The 21,429-nt window shown below is 36.3% G+C and overlaps 1 protein-coding gene across 2 annotated transcripts in view; it reads right to left on the minus strand.

Annotated features, from left to right (window-relative positions):
- Positions 1 to 752: 752 nt before the first annotated feature.
- The window catches only part of BLOC1S5 (biogenesis of lysosomal organelles complex 1 subunit 5), a 43,742-nt gene continuing 23,065 nt past the window's right edge, over positions 753 to 21,429 (minus strand). The window contains exons 4-5 of one of the 2 annotated variants that reach the window (XM_032341061.1): positions 17,001 to 17,059; positions 753 to 2,276 (exon numbers count right to left, since the gene is read on the minus strand). In XM_032341061.1, coding sequence (XP_032196952.1) covers positions 2,097 to 2,276; positions 17,001 to 17,059 — 239 coding nt within the window. In that variant the 3' untranslated portion in view covers positions 753 to 2,096. The remainder of the gene's footprint in view (positions 2,277 to 17,000; positions 17,060 to 21,429) is intronic. The other variant, XM_032341062.1, reaches the window with a different exon arrangement.

Here is a 21,429-nt window from a genome sequence, read left to right on the forward strand (position 1 = left end):
CACTTGATCATTATAAAATAATCCTGTGAGCTACACAGGACTCATTTCATCTCTGCTCAACAGCATAAACAGAAATGTTGTAAATTGTGTAATTACTAATTTTTAAATGTAAATAAAATATCTGTCAAAAGTGATTTGGAAACTGTGAAATAGAAGCGAAAATATTAAGAGGGAAGGCAAACCAACTGTCTTTTTCACACACCATGTTGACTAGCTAACAAAGTTACAAAGAAAGAATTTACTACCTTCATGTTTACAGTTCAAAGAGCTTACCAACTCATTTGGGTTTAAGAAGTCCTTTAGATCCTTGTATGAAATATACAAACTTAGACAGTATTTATTATCATATGAGAGGAGCAGACACTATCAGAAACCTTTGCTGTGCAACTGGAGCAGCCACATTAAGAGCACGTTTGCTCTCACACACACACAGTCCTGATTTCTTGGTTACGGCATCTGTTCAGATGGTGCGCTGGCAATTAATAGCATTCCAAAAACTGCCTACAGTACAAAGGGAATTTTCATTTAAGGTTCCCCTCCCTTTTCATGTGTGGGCTATTTTTGGAAGTATGGTTTTATTTTTTTCCATCCACTGAAAGAGAATTAAGAAAATTCCAACATGCCTTAGTGTCAGCAAGTGCTCTTTTTAGTCCAGGTACCAGAGAATGATTGATGAACCTGTCAAGCCTACAGTAGCGGACAGAGAAAGTTGGCCGAAGTTCAGTGTTATTGAAAGAAATCTCAAATACTTATTTCATCTCCTCTATTAACTTTAATCACATTTTCAACATGCAGCCAAGAATGAAGCTTTGACAGTAAGCCATAAATTTACACAAGCAAGCATTGTCACTTCTCTGCAGTAGCAACACTGAGATAACACGAGAAAGTTGGGTATTTTCTTTCTTGTGCCTTTCTTTACAGGAGAGCAATAAAAAATATTTGAAAGATTTATCCATACCTCGAATTCATTTGCTATAAATCTCAGAAATTATTGCATTTAATTTTGCTAGGTTTATGGCAAATAAAAAATCAACTTCGTTTCTCAATTAGGCTGTTAAATGCAGATTTTTTTAAAGATCACAGTGATGACAGACTTGGTACATGTTTCATCATAATACACCTGCTTATGAGAACAGACGTTAAACACTAAAAAAGGATTTACATTTAACATGGATCATTTGCCATGTGGGCAAACACTTCTGGTTTATTCAGAGCCAGAATCTTTATATGGTTCCAGAGGGACTCCTTGGCAGATTTTGCTGATTACTCATTACACAGTTGAAACATGGATAGACATTATTTATCTTACAAAGCTTACCCACAGCAAAACAGACACAAATATGAGGTAAATACTATGGATAAGATTATGGTTTTTGGAAAGGCTAAACGTCAAATATATTTTTGGTAAGCTTTTCTTTCTAAGTCTGTTTTAAAAGCTGAAAATATTAAGTGCTGGAAGGCCACTTCACAAGTGTGTTTTGTCATTCAGTGAAACACGTGGCATCATGCTGTCCTGTAAAACCTGCAGCCCTTCCCAACGGGCGGCTCAAAGACCAATGTGGCCATCTTTGCCTCAGTAGAGAAAAGATTTTGACTCTCACCTCTCTTAAATGGGATCTCTGCTCCAAAGACAGTTGTCTTTGTCCACACTACCCATGGAATAACACTGTATACGTTCTTCCAATAGCCAAGGACGTTATGACAGGTAGCTATTCTATCTGCCTTCTAAGCCACAATAACTAACCCAATATGGGAATGAATTAAATTATTTTTCTAAGTCTATACCTACAGTTCTCTGAGATAATCAACTGAAAAGACACCCAATGCTGATTAACAAAAAGCAAATTTATCCCATTTTTTTCCTCCTATCCTCCCCATTCAAATAGTCATATATAGGCACTTAAAACTGGAACGTTGTGGCAACTCTTCTTCTATTAGACACTTCATTAAGACTCCAGTGGAACTTTCTTCTGATGTAAGAGTGCCACTGAATATATTGCTAAGCTTGAAGCAGAGGCTAAATGGTTCGGTGGGCACAGTTTTTTGGGGGAAGTCAATGTTCTCTTACTAAATTGTCACTGTTGTGGTTAAAGTTCTTAAAAGGTTGAAAATTTCGCCAGGTCCTTCTCCATCTCGGCATACTGTTCTTTAAGCCTCTCCGTGGCTTTTCTGTGTTCTTCATCCACTTCAGCCTGTCTGCTGTGTTGTTCTTTCATGAAATCTTCCCACTGGGTTCTATGCTGTTTTTCACTAGCTATTAAATGGTCATTAAGAATCTGAGAAAAGAAATTTGAAAGTCACATGACATTTTCCAGACAATTATCCTTCTATGCACAAGAGACAAACATAACTTTAACTGGTATTTGCCTACTACAGCAATCAGCTTGAAAGTCACAATGCTAAAATGGCACGGCAGTTTTAATGTCCAACAAGAACATGACAAATCAGAAACATCTAAGGCTTCTCTTACTATGAGTGAACTCAGATGGTAACCGTATTTCTGAAATTTCTAAAATGTCTAGCATCTTTAAATGACAAAATCAAATACAATCCAAGTAAATTTTCATGTCTCTATTTCTTTTCAAATTCCATTTAAGTGTATATAATTTTTAAATCAAGTGTAAAGAATATATGCCAAAAGAAATCATTATTATGAGAAACCAAGGTGCATGTCTTACATAAAATATTTTTTTGATGCATTAAAAAAGATTTTAAATTTAAAAAAGCTTTGGGGGCACCTAGCTGGCTCAGTCAGTTAAGCATCCACCTTTGGCTCAGGTCATGATTCCAGGATCCTGGGACTGAGTTGGGCTCCCTGCGCAGTGGGGAGCCTGCTTCTCCCTCTGCCTCTGCCACTGCCCCTGTTTGTGCTCTCTCTTTGTCAAATAAATTGACAAAAAATATTTTAAAGAAAATTTTAAAAAGATTTTAAATCTGAAAGAGACCTAAGATGCAAAGATTATTAATCACTGGAAAAGAACTCATGTCATTTCTTCTGGTTTTGTTCCATTCCTTAAAGTAAATAAACACTAAAAGCATCTGTGCAAATAAGTTAAGTTCTTGAGATGTTCCTTAATATTTCTACATGAAGATGAAAAAATTTTCTTTTGACTACCACAACAATAAAGATAAAACAATGTATAAGTGCAAAGGTGTAAGTTTAGTACAATTTTAATCATCTCTGAATATGTACAACAAAGAGAAACTAAATACGAAAGAGAGTTAGAAAAATAATTTTATCTCCCTGCCTTAAATGTTCTACAAACATGTCTTTAGAAGTCTACAGACTAAGTCCTATTAAGGAAAAAAAAAAAAAAAAAACCAAAAAAATGGGACAGATACAAACCATAAAAAGTTATAAAGCACCTAAAGTCATTATAAATTCCAGCACTCTAATGAAAACAGGACACCTGGCACACTCAAATACTGGTGCCCAGATGCCTGGTCACGCCAAAAGGGTAGCCGGTAGGGAAAAAAATGGGAACTGTGTTTTCATGCTGTCATCACATCCTAGCTGCTCCATTTTCTCTCTCATCTGAGATGATGATAAGCAAGATAAAAAGGTGGATAATTTGTTGTTCTCTAAGTATCTATGAAATGCATGTTTTTGCTACCTGTCCTGCGTATCTTATCTATTCCTAAAAACTACTGTTATAAAATGACATTATTTTCACTTTACACATGAAGATTAAGGTTTAAGGACACTAAAGGTATTTCTCCACCGTCACTCAGCTATTAAGTTGTAGATTGAAACTTAGGTCTTCGTGATACCCAACCTATGCCTTTTTTATCCAAAGTGTGAACTGGATCTTTCCAGAGGAAGGGTTACACAGGTAGAAAAAGTCTCTTTTACAGGACAAAAACAACTACTATAAGAGCTTTTTCTTGCCAATCTGATCCGGTTTCTCTGCACAGAGGCTTTTCAAGTGAAACCAGGTTGGAGTGAGTCTGAAGTTTGCCTTAAAGTCAAACATTCCCATAAAACATGTGCTTCAGACCAGGCACTACAGTGGTGGGGAGAGGGTTAGGGAGGGGTTTGCTGGTGGCAATCAAGTTAGGAAACAGGCTAAACAAAAAGTTAGTAAACAGGCTAAATAAAATTCAGAACTTTATTTTTTAACTTTTCAGCTTCATGGATTGTAATTCTCCAAAAGATGAATAAAACATTAAGAGTTCATTAAACTCTTTTCATGGAACTTTGGCAAAAATTATTATATTCTAGGAGAAAAGCCACAGTCAGACTAAAGATAGAAGAAAATGCACATAGACTTTCTCAAGATGGGATCCTGCTTTTAGCTGTAAACTATTTTTTAATAAATCAGAAAATACTAAACATGCACACTCAGATATTGCTTAATAGATTTTTCTTTTCTTTTTATTCTTTTAAGATATGTCATAATTGGCTCAGCCAACCCTGTGATTTAGACAAGGCAACAGCCCTAATTCCACTTCCCACCAGAGAGCACTTTTTCCAGTCCAATTCAATGGAAAAATGATTTGGGAAGCATATAAACCTAACTTCAAATTCTGGTTCACTTGCTACCAGCTGCTTGACCCTAAGCGAGCTGAAGTTTAACTTTAAAATGAGGAAAATACTTTACATTCATAAATAAATATGAAGTCCAGAGGTAATATATGTCCAGTTCCTAGCTCAATGCCTATGGAACTTAATAAAAATTAATATCACTATTATACAAATTATAAGCAAAACATCTAGAAGGAAAATCAAACCACTTTTTATCCTCCTCATTTTCTGTCCTTTAATTTTAATAATTTATTTTTTATTTTATTAATTTTAATAAATTCAAAAAAAATTCAATATTTATTTTTAAAGATTTTATTTATTTGAGAGAGAGAAAGGGAGAAATCCTGCGTGCATGCATAGGTCCATGCAGGGCAGGGGGTAGAGGGAGAGGGAGAAGCAGGTCCGGGCTGAACTGAGGGAGCCCAATGCCGGGCTCCATCCCAGGACCCTGGGGTCATGACCTGAGCCGAAGGCAGATGCTTAACCAACTGAACCTCCCAGGCATTCTAGTTTTAGTAATCCAATTTCAGCAATGGATTCTTGTAATAAATTGAACAATACAGGCAACTCAAATAAAACTGAGTTTCCCCTTCCCATTCCTATACTCAATTTCAATCCTCCTTATCATTTGGTTCTAAGAAAGGACTTTAAGATGTCATTAAATACCAGTATGTCTATTTCGTAGTTTCAGAATATTATGACTAAAATATATATATTCCAACTAGCTTCTTCACAAAAGATAGATCACTCCTTGGCCTCACAGTTCAGGTAAAAAGAAGTTGAATGTGGCCTATGCTCTAATCTAGCTGAAAATTTAGTCTTGCTTTCTCATCAAGAACTTCTTTTTTTTTTTTTCATCAAGAACTTCTTGAAGTCACTTTTAGTTTTATCTCAGACTCTCACTTTTAATAAAAGAAAATACTATGAGGGATGCCTGGCTGGCTCAGTGGGTTAAGCATCTGCCTTCAGCTCAGGTCCTGATCCCAGGCTCCTCTCCAGCTCCACCCAGCTCAGCGGGGAGTCTGCTTCTCCCTCTCCCTTCAGCTCTCCCCCTGCTTGTGCTCACTCTCTCTAAAATGAATGAATGAATCAATCAATGAGTAAGAAAAGTAAGGGCTACACAATCTTGCATTCTTCTTACCAATCAGTAAAGAAAATTAAAGAACAGTTTCTACGTTCATGTACTGCCAATACCATACTCTTTACATAAATAAATAACATCTGCCTAGCTGGAATAACATCTACTGAAACTTAGGGGAGAACTGTATGACTATATGGTAAGTCTTTTTTTTTTTTTTTTTAAGATTTTATTTATTTATTTGACAGAGATCACAGGCAGGCAGAGAGAGAGAGAGAGAGAGGGAGAAGCAGGCTCCCTGCTGAGCAGAGAGCCCCATGTGGGGCTCAGTCCCAGGACCCTGATATCATGACCTGAGCCGAAGGCAGAGACTTAACCCACTGAGCCACCCAGGAGCCCCTAGAGTAAGTCTTTTAATCCAACAAAAGAAAAAAACAAAAGTCAAGTCCAATTACAAATACTGCAGTATTCGTGAAAAGCTTGTTTGATTCTGAATTAACTTACCTTACTTTACACACAATTCTAACCATGTTAATTAACTGGTTTTTAAAAGTACACCATATTAAAAGTCACAAATTAGAAAAAAAATGCTGATAAATGAGATAGGAAGAAATGACAGGCATCAGCCTTATGGGGAGGGAGAACACAGATACAAAAACTTGGAACACACATAGTATTTGAGGGTATTTCCCAAAGAGAAAAACTCTCTAATTCTCTGAGGACACCCCCATATTCACCATCATGTAAAACTATTTTCAATAACTCCTAATTTCATAAAGAAATTTAGCCTATAATAATAATTTTTATGAAAATCAGAAAAGTATGAAATATATTTTTTTAAAGATTTCCTCCCAAAATAAAGTGATAAAAGTGGTGTGCCTGAAGAAGATAAAAACCTCAGCTGTGAGGTCAACTTGGCTGGATGCAATGTTCCATTTTCTAAGATTCCCATAAGGTTTTATTTTAGGCAATAGCAGAAAAATTCCCAATTAGCTGTATCTTACATATCACCTAGGCAAAGAGTTGAAAAGTATTCTACGACAGGAGGAAAGGTTATCCTAGGGTCTAGCTGTTCAAAATGTATGGAAATGCAGTCTGGCCAGTTGTAACTTCCCTGGAATAGGACAAGGAGCTGAGCAGCTGCTTAATTGAAAGCAACATATGAGCCCCCTAACAGACTGTCACAATACTTCAACTCCGCTGAAGCCATTCTAACGCCAACGTGCGCCCCAGCTCATACATGAGGAGGTTACAGAAGCCAAGGACTTAGCCCGAAATGCCAATGCATCTGGTCACAACTACAAAAAACTCTCAGAAATCAGGAAAAATCTTTTATAAATAACCACGCTAACTGCAGACCATCATCTCCTGGGCACATCACTTTCAGAAACAGCAATTCTGCTTTTATGTTCAAGAAATGGGGTTCTCATGAGAGACTATGGACTCTGAAAAACAATCTGAGGGGTTTGAAGGGGCGGGGGTGGGAGGTTGGGGGAACCAGGTGGTGGGTATTGGAGAGGGCACGGGTTGCATGGAGCACTGGGTGTGGTGCAAAAACAATGAATACTGTTATGCCGAAAAGAAATAAAAAATTTAAAAAAAATAGATTTAAATAGCCAAAAAAAAAAAAAAAAAAAAGAAAAGAAAAAGAAATGGGGTTCTATGTGAGATTTAGTCTGAAATAAGTGTTCCTTTAATTAAAACACATTTGAAAAACAATGATCCCATTTAACTCTAGTTATGGTCAAACAGCTTCATACAAGTCTGATAGGAAGTGATAGTTCCCTACATACACACCAAATCCTTTCTCTAGCAACCTTTTTCCCGGTATTATAAATAGTTCAATGAGTACTAAAGATTATTTCCTGATGTTTGTACAAACGTATTTCTTTAATAACAACAAAATGAAGTCACATCACATAGGATGGTCTGCAGCTTTTCTTTTCAGCAATGATATAATATGCAGCGGGCACAGCAACAGCAGGAGGGTGAGAGAGCTCTGCCCTGGGTGCAAGTAATAAGACGGTGTATTGTCTGTAGAGAATTTACATCAAGGACACAAACAAATGAAAGACTGTTTTTTATCATCACCAGGCACTGACCATACTGAAAAATGTCGGTGATAAAATACTCCTAAACCAACAATCCTTCTTTCGTCTAAAGCTCTACTCAATTACTGAGATTATTGTTGAATTTTAATAATGTGTTTCAAATTAACACATTTTTATTATTTATCCTTTAATAAATTGTGTCTTTTACACTGAAGTGAATTTAGAGGACTTCCAGTTACATGACCAGTCACGGACAAAGATGAAGTCAGCTATACATGTTTATTTCCAAAGTAAATACCAAGTAGTCCAAAATCATTTCAGCTTTCTTTAGACACTAAGACCCTCCAACCTCTGGGGAATTAAATATAACTGCACTTAAACAATGACAGTAGGGCAAATGCAGGTAAGATCTGAATCAGTTCAAATCCATTATTCTATACTACCATTTTTTTGTACTTAAGTTTGAGTATGTTTTTATTTAGACCTAAAATTTTTATACTATGGGGACACTGAGAGCCATCAGAACAACTGCCAAAGAATAAAGACAGTATTGCAATTTCTGGAATTCATTGTGATGTGATTTTTATGAAGCTCTTCCGGACTTATTCTTATGCTTAACACTTTTCTGAACTATTTATCTTATATTTATATTATATTATATTAATTTATTATTATTTATTTTATTATTTATTATTAATTTATATTAAATTATATTAATATAAACATATTTATATTAATGTCAAAGAAATTTCAAAATTATAATAAAAACCATTTTAAATCAACTGTGAATCAAAGAGATTAATAAATCTGTCTATACTATTTAACTTGAATAGTCAAATATCAAATTCAATGAGGTTATTAACCAATCTGCCTAAGAATCAAAAGCAAGCGGTAATATTATTAATTACCATAACAGACAATATATAGGTGACTTTTTTCTTTTTTCCAAAAAATAATCAATGCACTTAAATTTATTACTTACTTTTTTCCTTTGGTGTTATAGTTCTTTCAAGGTTTTAATTTTTTTATTGGTGTGACTACATACATGAAGTTAAAAACAATACCATCTGCATTTTTGTTCTTGTCATTCATTATTCTTTAATATCTGGCTTATTATTAAACATAATTTTTTGGGAGAAGCGTTAAAAGAAGGTCTATTCTTGGTGTCAAATATGGTATAATGCTGCTCCTATACAGACATATTTCCATGGACACACACTTAGAATAAGGTAGAACCAAGAGTAAAAATTCAGTTTTCTACTCTTTTTTGCTATATAACATTGTTTAAACCAAGTAATATATTAAATTATTAGTCTCAGGATTGGCAATGTTTTAAAAAATGACAGAAACTAACAAGTATTTCACATTCCAATTTCAAAAGTAATTAAGAGCTTCAAAAAACCGAATACACCTGAATAGGTAGAGAAAAAATACAGGCATACACTGTTAACCACTCGGGGATTTGTATGTGGGGCTCCTGCTAATTTTTAAAAAACAAAAGTGAAACTAACTTTAAAATAGTTTTTCCTCTTCTAGCAAGAGTTTAGGAGAGCATGTGGTATTAAAAATCAAGTCATTTCAGAACCAGATGAGTTTACTGGTGAATTCTACAGAATACTTAAAGAAGAATTAATACTAATCCTTCTCAAACTCTTCAAAAATTTGAAGAGGAGGGAAGACTTCCCAACTCATTCTGTGAGGTCACCAATGTCCTGAGACGAAAGGCAGATAAAGACACTAAAAGAAAAATGGGGTGCCTGGGTGGTTAAGTCATTGGTCATCTGCTCTCAGCTCAGGTCATGATCCTAGGGTCCTAGGATTGAGCCCATCAGGCTCTCTGCTCGGCAGAAAGCCTGCTTCTCCCTCTCCCACTCCCCCCTGCTTATGCTCTCTCTCTCTCAGTGTGTTTCTCTCTGTCAAATAAATAAATGAATCTTTAAAAAAAAAAAGACACTATAAGAAAAAAACAAGTGCAGATCAATATTCCTGATGAATACTGATATAAAATTCTCAATAAATTAGTGGCAAACTGAGTTCAAAAGCATATTAAAATAGTCACACACTATTTTGCTCTTGGAATGTAAGGATGGTTTAAAACACACAAAAATCAATGAAAAAATATACTACATCAACAGAAGGAAGAGAAAAAAACCACGTTAACCATTTCAATCTAACGCAGAAAACGTATTAGTCAAAGTTCAAGACCCTTACATGGTAAAAACACTCCATCAACTAGTCATAAAAGGAAACTATCTCAACATAATAAAGGCCAATATGTGAAAAACTCACAGGTAGCATCATATCCAATGGCAAAAAACTGAAAGCGTTCCCTCTAATATCAGGAAGGAGACAACAAAATTTTGCTTTTGCCACTTCTCCTGAACTTAATATTAGAAGTCCTAGCCAGGGCAATTAGGAGAGAAAAAAAAGAAGACATCTATATTGGAAAAGAGGTAAAATTATCTGTGCTTACAGAGAGCACAGTCTTATATGCAGAAAACCCTAAGGTTCCACACACACACACACACAAAAAACCTCACTAGAATCAACAAATTCAGCAAATTTGCCAGCTACAAAATAAAAACTCAAAAATCAATTGCATTTCTATATACTAACAATGAACAATTCAAAAAGGGTATTAAGAAAATTCTATTTACAGTAGCATTGAAAAGACTATTTGGGAATGAATTTAACCAAGGAGACTTGTACAAAAGACTTGTACACTGATAACTAGAAATCATTCCTAAAGAAGAAATTAAAGACATGTCAATGGAAAGTCACCTCATATTCATGGATCGGGAGACTTAATATTGTTAAGATGTCAGTACTATCCAAAGTAATCTGCAGGGTGAGTGGAATCCCTATTAAATTCCCAATTACTTTTTTTACAGAAATAGAATACATCCTAAAAGTCATATGAAATCTCAAGTGACACCAAGTAGCCAAAACAATCCTGAAAAAAGAATGAAGTTGGAGGCCTCACACTGTCTTGACCATGTGGTTCTACAGTTTTGATAACTGGGGTCTTGCTAACTCTGGAAAGAGACTCTCCTTCCCAGGGCTAGCTCATTCCTAGAGATAGGACTCATGACTCCCCTATGAGTATACCTTTTATATGTAAGCCAACCAACTGAGAGTCCATACCCCAACCACCTTTACTGGGATCTCAGCCCCTGGGCCACTATCTACCTGCTCTAATCACACAAGGCCAGACAGCCCCTATCCCCTAGAGCCTTCCGAAATTGTTCAAATTAGCCAATCCTAAGTCTGCTAACACTGTCTCACATATTCCTTCCTGTTGAAACCACAATAATATGAATGATAATAACCTGTCTCCCCGCCCCCCACCCCACCTCCTGACTAACCTTGGTGCATCCTCATATGGTCCTGTGTGGTACAGCATGCAACCTCCATTGGGAACTATGAATAATAAACAGTCTTTCCATGGCAGTCATCCCTTTATCAGTTGGTCTTACCATATCTGAATAATAATAAAACCTTCATTTTACAAAATACATTTGTTGATTTCAGAACTTACCACAAAGCTCCTGTGGTCAAAACAGTGTCGTACTAGTATAATGAAAAACACACAGACGACTAGAATAGAAGTGTTCAGAAATAAACCCTTAGATAGACGGTCAAGTGATTTTTGATAAGAGTGTCAAAAATCATTCAATAGGGAAAAGGTAATCCTTTCAACAAGTGGTGCTGGAAAACTGGGTATCTACATGCTACTAAAAATGAAAATGGACCTTTACCTTGCATCATATACAAAAATTAACTCAAAATAGGTCAAAGATCTAACTGTCAAGATCTAAAACTATAAAATTCTTAGAAGACAACAGGGGGAAAGCTTCATGACATTAGATTTAGCAATGATTTCTTGGCTATCACACCAAAAGCAGAGGCAATGAAAGTAAAAAAAAAAAATGAACTTCATCAAAATTAAAAGCTTCTGTGTATCAAAGGGCACTATCAACAGAGTGAAAGCCAACACACAGAATAGGAGAAAGTATTTACACATCATATGTATGATAAGGGTTAATATCCAACATATATTAACCAACTCCTACAACTCAATAACAACAAAAACAAAACCAAATAACCTGATTAAAAGATGGGCGAAGGGCTTCAAGAAACATTTCTACAAGAAAGACATAACAATAGCCAATAAACAAAGGAAAAGATACTCATTAAAGTAATGATAATGATAATCATTAAAGAAATGCAAATCAAAACCACGGTAAGATACCATCTCACACCCATTAGGACTGCTGCTACCAAAGAAACAGAAAATAACAAGTGTTGACAAGGATGCAGAGAAAATGGAACACTTGTGCACTGTGGATGGGAATATAGAGAAGTATGACTACAGGAAACAGGATGGTCGTTCCTCAGAAAATTAAAAATTGAATTACCATTTCACCCAGTAGTTCCACTCTTGAGTGTATACTTAAAAGAACTGAAGGCAGGGGTTTGAACAAATAGGTGTACACTCAAGTTAATAGCAGTGTTATTCACAATACTGGTAATGTGGGAGCAACACAAGTATCCAAAGGCAAATGAAAGGATACACAAAATATGGAATATACATATAATGGAGTCCTAGTCATTCTTAAAAAGGAATGAAATTCTGATACTGGCTATGACATAGGTGAACAAAGAAATAAGCCAGTGACAAAAAGATAAATGCTGTACTATTCCATTTAGCACAGGTACCTAGACTAGTCCAATTATAGGGACAGACAGTGGAGTGCTGGTTGCCAGGAATAAAGGAGTAGGAAAGGGGAGTTAGTGTTTAACAGGTAGAGTCTCAGTTGGGGTAGATGAAAGTTCTGGAAATGGATGGTAGTGATGGCTGTAGGGCAATGTGAATGTACTTAATGTCACAGAACTACACACTTAAAATCAGTTAAAATGGTAAATTTTATGTTATAGTTATTTTACCACAACAAAAAAATTCTCACATCAGGTGTCAGAGGGTTCTTTCTAAATGGAATCAGTTACATTCTTAAATGAGTGGATAAATGTGTTTTTAAAATAAAATTAGAAAATGCCAACTTTAAAAGAGAAAAGAAGTTTATAAATGAGCTACAACTGTGTACAGAGTATTTTGCTGTAATGATTTATATTTTTCTCTACAAGGAAAAATAGTAATAGAACATTGACTTACATATATCTCATTAGAGATAAATTTAAAAAGAAGCCAACCTATGTCTAAGAACAGGTCTATAAGTGAACAGTAAAAACAAAATTTTGTAAAAACAAAATAAAAACAAAATTTTGTACATATTATAGTCTAAGTCAGTGATTCTTATCTGGGGAGGGGTGGATTTTAACCATCATTTAATTTTCTCTTGTCCCTCAAATTTTTGGTTATCACAGCACAGGTTAGGGGGAAGGAAGTGCTATTGGCATGTGGTGGGTAAAAGCCAAAGATGCTTGTAAACATCCTACCAAGCTGCCACAACAAAGAATTATCTATTCTATTATCTATTCTAAAGGTCACAGTGCAGAGGTTGAGACACCCTGGCCTACAGGGAAACTCTGAATAAGCCAACTAAGGCCTAAAAGGCCCTTTCAAACATCTGTCAATAATACACTGTCACTAATTTAACCTAGGCCTTATACCAAAAAATGAAAAAGAATTTACTGCAGTTAGAAGTGTCGGAATGTGATAGCCATCAGAAAGGATTTTAAACAGACTACTGCATACTGATCTATTCCTTTGTACTGTCAAACTCCATGACGAACAACGTATGTGTTATTTCCTTGCTCTCATGAAAAAAATCGTGCAGGGGTGTAACTAAAATCAAGTGAGTATATGTAGGCAAGATTTATCAGAGGATTCGTATTTATTATTATCTCTAGTCTGGTCGAATATGGCTTCAAAAGTTGTCACGTGTGCATGAACCTAAGTTTAAACTGCTGAAGGGTATTCACAGCGTGTTTCCCTTGATGGTGTATTTTTAAGTCCATGAATTTTCTAAACTAGCTGTATTTTCATTTCACTACTTTTAATGCTAGCTCCCAAAATGCAACTTTGTACTAGAGGGTAGTTTTCAAGACATATGTTAAACAACTGGGGAATGTGCATTTATTGTTCTTCTGAATGTACTTTTAGGTATCAATTGTGGGAAGTGTAATTTGGATGAATGACGTTTATCATAATTTACTTCCCACAGAATTCCACATATTGTCTTGACATAAAAGAATTAAAGATTAATGGCAATAGTCTATTTTATTCCATTACTACTCCCATCTTTCTTTGTTCTGAGAGCCATTCAAATATACAAAATGGAGCCAGCAGTATAACCAAGGACAACAATTAACATGAGACTGCACGACCCAGCCAGAGGTCAGTTTTGCTTTGTACACATTTGCTAGATGAAAATTTAAACTTGTCTGTATCTTTTATATATATGTAATCCGAAACCTCGGCCATGTCAAAGTTTCTGCAGAAATCAGATACAGCGGTATAGAAAAAGGGTCCTTAAAGATACATATTTCAAATGTTCTGCTAACTAGACAAGCACTAAAAAAGAAACAGAGACTAAAGGTTTATTGATCTGCAGAATATGAAGAATTATTACTTTTCTCTGAGCGTTGTCTGAGAAATGCATCTTTGTGTAACATTCAGCTGGTCAATTTTATTGAATTATCTTGAGAAAAGAAAATAATTGGAGTGGATTCTTACACATGTAGCTTCGTAAATGCCATTAGCATGGCACAGTTAGTGAAACACATTTCAGTACATTCTAAAATACTAATTTTTAATGTGCATTCCACATTAAAAAACAGTTCAGTAACATTCTCCGACATATTACCTGTAAGAAATAAATGTAAGACTAACATAATCTAAGGCCTTTATTATTTCTTAAAGCCATTTTTATTCAAACCAAGATACAGTATCTTAGTATCTTTTAATCTAAGAAATCGTGAATGCGTGGCATTCTCAAATGCTTCACCAACTTAAGAGACCACAGCGGGGCTCCTACCCAGAGTGACTGTCTGCACCTTAAACAATAATCGAGCTGGCAGGGGGAAAATGGTGCCTTCCTCTTGATGCAGTACAATCTGCAAAGCTGTTTCATGCAGATTATATAATACAATTTACCTGGTATAAGGAGAAAAATCAATCTGTCAGGTAAGTGTAACTGGTATTTATTTTGCAACTGAGGAGCTTGAAGCTCAAGGATTTGTGTAAGGGGATGAGGCGAGCCAACAAAGGGAACACCGGAAGTCGAAGACTCCAGGTATTTTCTCACCTAAGCTGGTCATTTTCCTACTTATACACTGTTAGTACACCAAATGTGAAAAAATTCCACGTGACAAGAGAAATTATTCCAATTAAATTTAATTTTAGGTTAGTTCTGCTCAAGAGTGGCAAGAATTGACATTTTATCACAATCGTAACTGTTCTGACAATGTCTTAGGAAGAAAGATCAATAATGTCTGAGTGCATATTCACGTGAATCTGCTTAAATCATATAATAACATGCTACACAGAACACTCTTTTTAAAAATTTTTATTTTGAATAAATAAATAAATAAAAAGAATTGCTTCTTTATGCAACAGCCAGTATAGCCAGTGTTCTATCAAATAGCTTTTCTGCTTCTCAAAACCAGAAATGGTGCTGGTGCCCTCCACCACAAATTGTTTAATATAGCATTCAAGATACTCCACAATCATCTCCGGAAATAACCATTTAGATACTCTACATAGTGGCTGTGCGAGTCTAAGGACTTCTCACGTCTTTTGTCTTTGCTTATACTGTATCCCCTCATCCTACAATAGCTTTCTCCCCATCCTCCATCAACTGAATTCCTACTCACTGATTAAGATTGGGCTCGAATGCCACCATGTTCCTACTACATTACTCCTTCTGCCAAGATCCTACAAAGTTCTTTGTAACTTGAACACAGCTCCTACTTTATCCTACATCATATTAGTGTTAGCGGTTTGAGACTCTTCTTCTGGATTGTTAGTTCCTGAGTGTATGAACTGCCTTAAACTTAACAAACTAAAATCTTTCATCCCCAGTGGCACCCCACAGAGTAGAGAAACAAAAAATATCTGCTGTCCAGCCTGGGATGGTCCACATGAGCTCCTATGCCTGTCTTTACAGTGCTCTCTGGACACTGTACGCACTATACCCTGACAGGTTTCCCAGTCCGGGCTTTGCCTTGCCATTCTGTCAACATGCTCAGGGGCCCTGCTTCCTGACCCAGCCTGCCAGGCCCCTACTCCTCCTGGGCAGTCTTCACCTGCCTGAATGTCAAGTCCTTTCAGTAAGGTCTAACTCACCAAATTTTTGAATTTTTAAACTCTGTATTGATACTTAGAGTTAAACAGAGGCTGTGGAAACTGAAACTCCGGCAAGGTTTTTTCACTCAATTTTTATACAGTGCAGATCTGAACACAACCCATTCCATAGAAATGAAGATAGTTACACTTGTTGATACATAAAAGGCATTATATTCAGAGTGATTTAGTATTTTCAACATTTCTTAAAAAGTCTATCTTTGTTAGTTTACAACAATGATTAAGTTATAAAAATACAAAAATTATAAGTGAAAACAGCAAAAAAAAAAATCATAGGAACTTAAATTCTTGTGCTGTTTTTCCACATCTGAATGTACTTAAGATAGACTTTCAATAAGCAAAGCACTACTCAGCTAGTAATTCACATACTCATAGGACTATTCATTAAATAACTCACCCACAGGCATGAATCCTTCCTTTTCTAAAAGAAATATACATAACCTACTCATCAATGTTTCATGCTTAAAAAAAAGATTTATATTTTCAATCTGGTGGGTATTTTTTGTCCTGTGTAAAAGTCTTATTCTCTGTTCTCAATCAGACAAATACTACTTTCAGGGAAAAGATGGTAATGTTGAAAAAGAAAAAAAAGGGGTCTACAATTTGAACTAGAAGAATATGGATGGTGCAATCATGTGTTCACACCTCCTCAACGTATTTTCAATGAATTAGTCATTTTTAAATCTTTTTAAATCACTGCATAAAGAAAACAAATTTGAAGGTTTTTTTTTTTAATCAAAAGCAACTGCTGGGGCACCTGGGTGGCAGTGGGTTAAAGCCGCTGCCTTCTGCTCAGGTCATGATCTCAGGGTCCTGGGATCGAGCCCCGCATCAGGCTCTCTGCTCCGCAGGGGTGCCTGCTTCCCCCCCTGCCCCTGCCTCTCTGCCTGACTCTCTGCCTACTTGGGATCTCTGTCCATCAAATAAATAAATAAAATATTAAAAAAAAAAAAAGCAACTGATAACAGTATGATGACAGTAACAGTTATAGACCCCATTAGCCAAATGATCTACTTTTACCTTCTTTCGTTCCTGCTCCCTCTGTTGGAGTCTACAGACTGAGTCAGAAGCTGCCTGCACTGAAATAAAACAGACAATAGGTTTCAGTCAGCAGTCCTTATTCAAGACTTACCTGAAAAAAACAAAACAAAACACACCAAAACACTTGGATTGTTTCAGATCTCATGAAGCTATACAAAAGAACTGATACTATTTTGATCGTGGTGAGGTGGCTAGAAGGGAAAAAGGAAGTTTTGCTAGTATATTAGGGATGCCGTCATTAGAACCACAATCATTCTTGAACCTTGAGGTACAAGCCAAGAGCATTTTAAGTACTAATTCCAATGACAAGTTGTCAACAGTAGCTACAGAATTCTCTAAAAAGATAAAAAATGCCTGATAAATTTATCATTACAGTCTGTCTCTACAGTGTCTCTCTGATTTGTTCACCCTCTCTCCCCCCTTTACTCATACATACGAACTTCCCTCTTGCAGGCAGTACCTGATACTTAACAATGCTTCCACAACTTTCTGTTCTTGCTCCTCCTCTCTTATCTGTTAATTCATCGTCCCTGCCACCACCACATTCAAATTTGTTTTCACTGAGTGATTTCCCTTTCCAAGGGACCACAACGATTAGTAGTAATTATTAGACTTATTTATTAAGTACTACTATGTGCCCAGACCTATGCTAAGTACTTCCCATGTACTATTCCTCTTAAACCCACTTTCCTATTAGGAGAGGATCACTGTCCCATTTTACAGATTTCTGGCATCTGTAAAAATACTGAGGTACAAAGAGGGGTAATACAACTAGTAAGTACAGAAAGCAGGATTTAAAATCAGACCCCTGGGACGCCTGGGTGGCTCAGTTAGTTAAGTGGCTGCCTTCAGCTCAGGTCATGATCCCAGCATCTTGGGATCGAGTCCCACGTAGGGCTCCCTGCTCAGCAGGGAGCCTGCTTCTCCCTCTGCCTCTGTCTGCCTCTCTGTCTGCCTGTGCTCACTCTCTCTGACAAATAAATAAATAACACATCTTTAAAAAACAAATAAATAAATTAAAATCAGCCCCTGCCTCTAAGGACTTGGTTCATACCCTCAACACTCTGCTCCTCTCATGATCTCATCAAGGAAACTGTCTTCATCCAACAGGTTTTCAGACCTCTTCATTTACTCGATCCACTGTGTTTCTGTCCACAAACATTTTCACTTATTTCACTGTTTCGCATTTAGGCTAATTAACAGCAAGCCATAGTCAAAACTGGAGTTGAGCACTTAGTCGCATAACTTGGCATGCCTGCTTGCTCATTGATTTGCTTGTCTAACACTGAATGAGCATTTACTACGTGCCAGGTGCTGTGACCGCTGCTGTTCCTAATGCCTTAGCACCTTAGTTCCTCATCTGTAAATTAAACCTAACAACTAATAAGAGGACTTTGGAATTGACATTAAATGAGATAATATAGTAGCTACTAGACTCACAAATAATAACTGTCATATTAATGCCACTGAGAACAATTCTTCGCACAGTGTTAAGTAGTTAAGGAGTGTTGTTACCACTATTTTTCTTCTTACTGTACTATCCCTACTGAAAATACTTTCCTTACTCTTTTCTTCTAATGAAAATATTTTACTTGTCTTTAAAGAACAGTTCAAGGTTGACAGCTTTCATAATAAGGACCTTTCAGATTAATCCTTTCCCTATATGGATTTTCTCTTATTTGAAATCCCTTTACCAGGTAGGAATGTATCTCACCACTTTATTTTGCAATTGCTTAAACAGAGGTTTGCCTAGTATTTTACAATTCTGCCTTCCTATCCTACTCAAACCTAGCCCCAAATAGCTCACAAGTTCCATAACAGGGAGGGACTGTGATTTCCCCTTCAGAAAAATGTTAGGTCCCTCCCTGTGAGAATATGGTAAAAGAGGAGGACTCTGCTTTTCAAAAGTAATGTTTTTATCAGTAACCATTTATTTTAGTTATATCAAAGACAGTATTTTAGGACTGAAAATTATGTTCCCAATCATTGTTTGTTCTAAAAGAAAAGATGAAAACAAAACAAAATGGGAGCTGATTAGATCTGCCTTCTTTCTATGGCATATTAATATTACATCATTTTTCCCAAGCAGTGGTTCTATCATTTCCTGATTGGATTTTTTTCCCCCGACTCCAAACATAACTTTTTAAAAAAATCCATTTTGTGGTCTTTGGGTGCTTCTTCATTTTCCAATCATTCTGGGTTTAATGTAAAAGAAGAGTTACAAGACCGTAACACTATTCTGTCATTTGTTATGTTCTTTAAAATTTTAACTAGAACACATCAGACAGAGGCAAACGTTTGTTCTTTATAGGGACTGTCTTTGGTCTCAGACAGAATGATCATTTTTAGAAATTTCAGTCCCTTTGAAGTAACTGATTTTTTAATTCTTTAGCCACACAATAATAAAGGCTTACTTTCTAATTTCATGAAATATGCTTTTCTAAAATATAAGAAAAATCACGTGACTATACCAAACATTCCTTCTTCATGATTAGAGGGCCCAAGGGGAAAAGGCCCATTATGCAAACCTTCCCATCACCTCCATATCACTTACTGGTTATACCTAATTCAGTAGGAAGCTGTTTCCCCTGTTGTCTCAGTGTTTTAGGAGACTGTACTGATTTTAAAACATCGAGAATTTGTAAGATAATTTTCTTTCAACCAAAAGATTTTTTGAAATTAGCACCACATACAGTAATTGTGCCACAGACAACAGTTAACAACATCCCGACTGTCCTCACACAAGAGAAGCAAATACCTTCTATCAAGGTGTGTGTATATAAACTTCAAATACATACATAAGCAAATAATTTTGGTTTGGTAGCAGAAGATGTTGGCTGAATTCTTATTCATTCATTTCAATGAACAAAATTACTTCATGACTACAATGTGTCACTGTTTTAGGTGTCGGGGTACTGCAGAGAACAGTCTCTGAGCTCACGGAACTTATGTGTTAGTTAGGGAGACAGACAACATATAGATAAATACTGAGCAGGTTAGGTCGTGGTGGATATTCCGGAGAAAAACAAAGCCGGGTAAAGAGGACAGAGAATGCCAGAGTGACGGACGACGTTATTACAGAGGAGCTAGGAGAGTCTCACTGTGGACACTTGAGCGGAGATCTATAGGAAACGAAAATGTACAAAAACCTGACAAGAGTATTCCAGAGGGAACACTGAAGTGGGAGCACATTTGCTCATACTAGGAGAAGAATAAGGAGGCCAGAGTAGCTACAATGAAGTGTGGGAAAAGAAAATGGAAGAAAATAAAAGTCAGGGTGGGTCCAATCATGTAGAAATGTCCAGGCCACTCTAGGGATTTTGGCTTTTCTCTAAGCAAGGTGAGGAGATCCTGATATAGTAATGACAGGAGCCAAGTCACATTTTAAAAAGATCACTCGCGCTCTTTGTGGAGAACAGATAACAGGGAAGAAAGACATGAGTTATGTGACTACTCAAACAATCTAGGTGAGAGGTCGTCATTGTGGCTTAGACCACGGTGGTGGCAGTTAGGGACATGATGAGGGCGGTCAGGTCTCAAAGTGAAGCCAAGAAAACATGTTAGTAAGATACATGTGAGGGATGAATGGGAGGGAGCATGGAGAAGGGAGAAGAGGAAGGAGATGGGGAGCAGAGGCAGTCAGTGAAGAAGAAAAGACCGGTGAAAATTCTAACTGGCAAAGTGCTATAAATAATTGGTTAGTATTTTAAACTGCTGAAGTCCTAAAGATTTCTAGATAGAGACAGACTGAAGCAAAATGAGGCAAACTTAGCCCCTCACCTAACTCACAAGATAAATAAAAAGTTAAGAAAAACAAAAGGTAAAAAATTCCATCATTTACAGAACAAGGGCGAATTGTAGTTGTATTTTGTAAACTCTGAAATATGGCAGCCAAGAACGGAGACTCCTAATCCCACTTTAATTACTTCATCCCCCAAAAGTTAGAAAAAGAAAATGAGTTGACAAAATTCTTAGAACTCTAATATGCTTACATTTGTACAGAAACAGATTTGGCGGTGGGGGGAGAAACCACATAACCTGTGAGAGACAGATAAGACAGACGAAGCACCTATTCGGAAAAGAAAACCTAACACAACTTTCCACAGGTACTTTGTTATACAAAATAACAATATGAACTCATTAAAAGAGAGCAAACACACTGCATGAAATGAAAAATGAAATCACAGTGCTAAGGAAACAAAGTGAGAACTATCACAATATAATTACAGATCTAATCAATAAATCAGAAGGAACTGAACAGTCTACGACTAAATAAACAATCGGTAGTGCTGCAAGTGTAGGACAGAAATCAAATACTACAAACCTTGATAAAGTTAAAATTTTCAAGTGATGGCTTGGGGAAGAGAGGCAGGAGGGGAAAGTGGCCTCCAACTCTCAAGGCATTAAT

Source organism: Mustela erminea, chromosome 4, assembly GCF_009829155.1.
Source record: "Mustela erminea isolate mMusErm1 chromosome 4, mMusErm1.Pri, whole genome shotgun sequence".
NCBI lineage: Eukaryota > Metazoa > Chordata > Mammalia > Carnivora > Mustelidae > Mustela > Mustela erminea.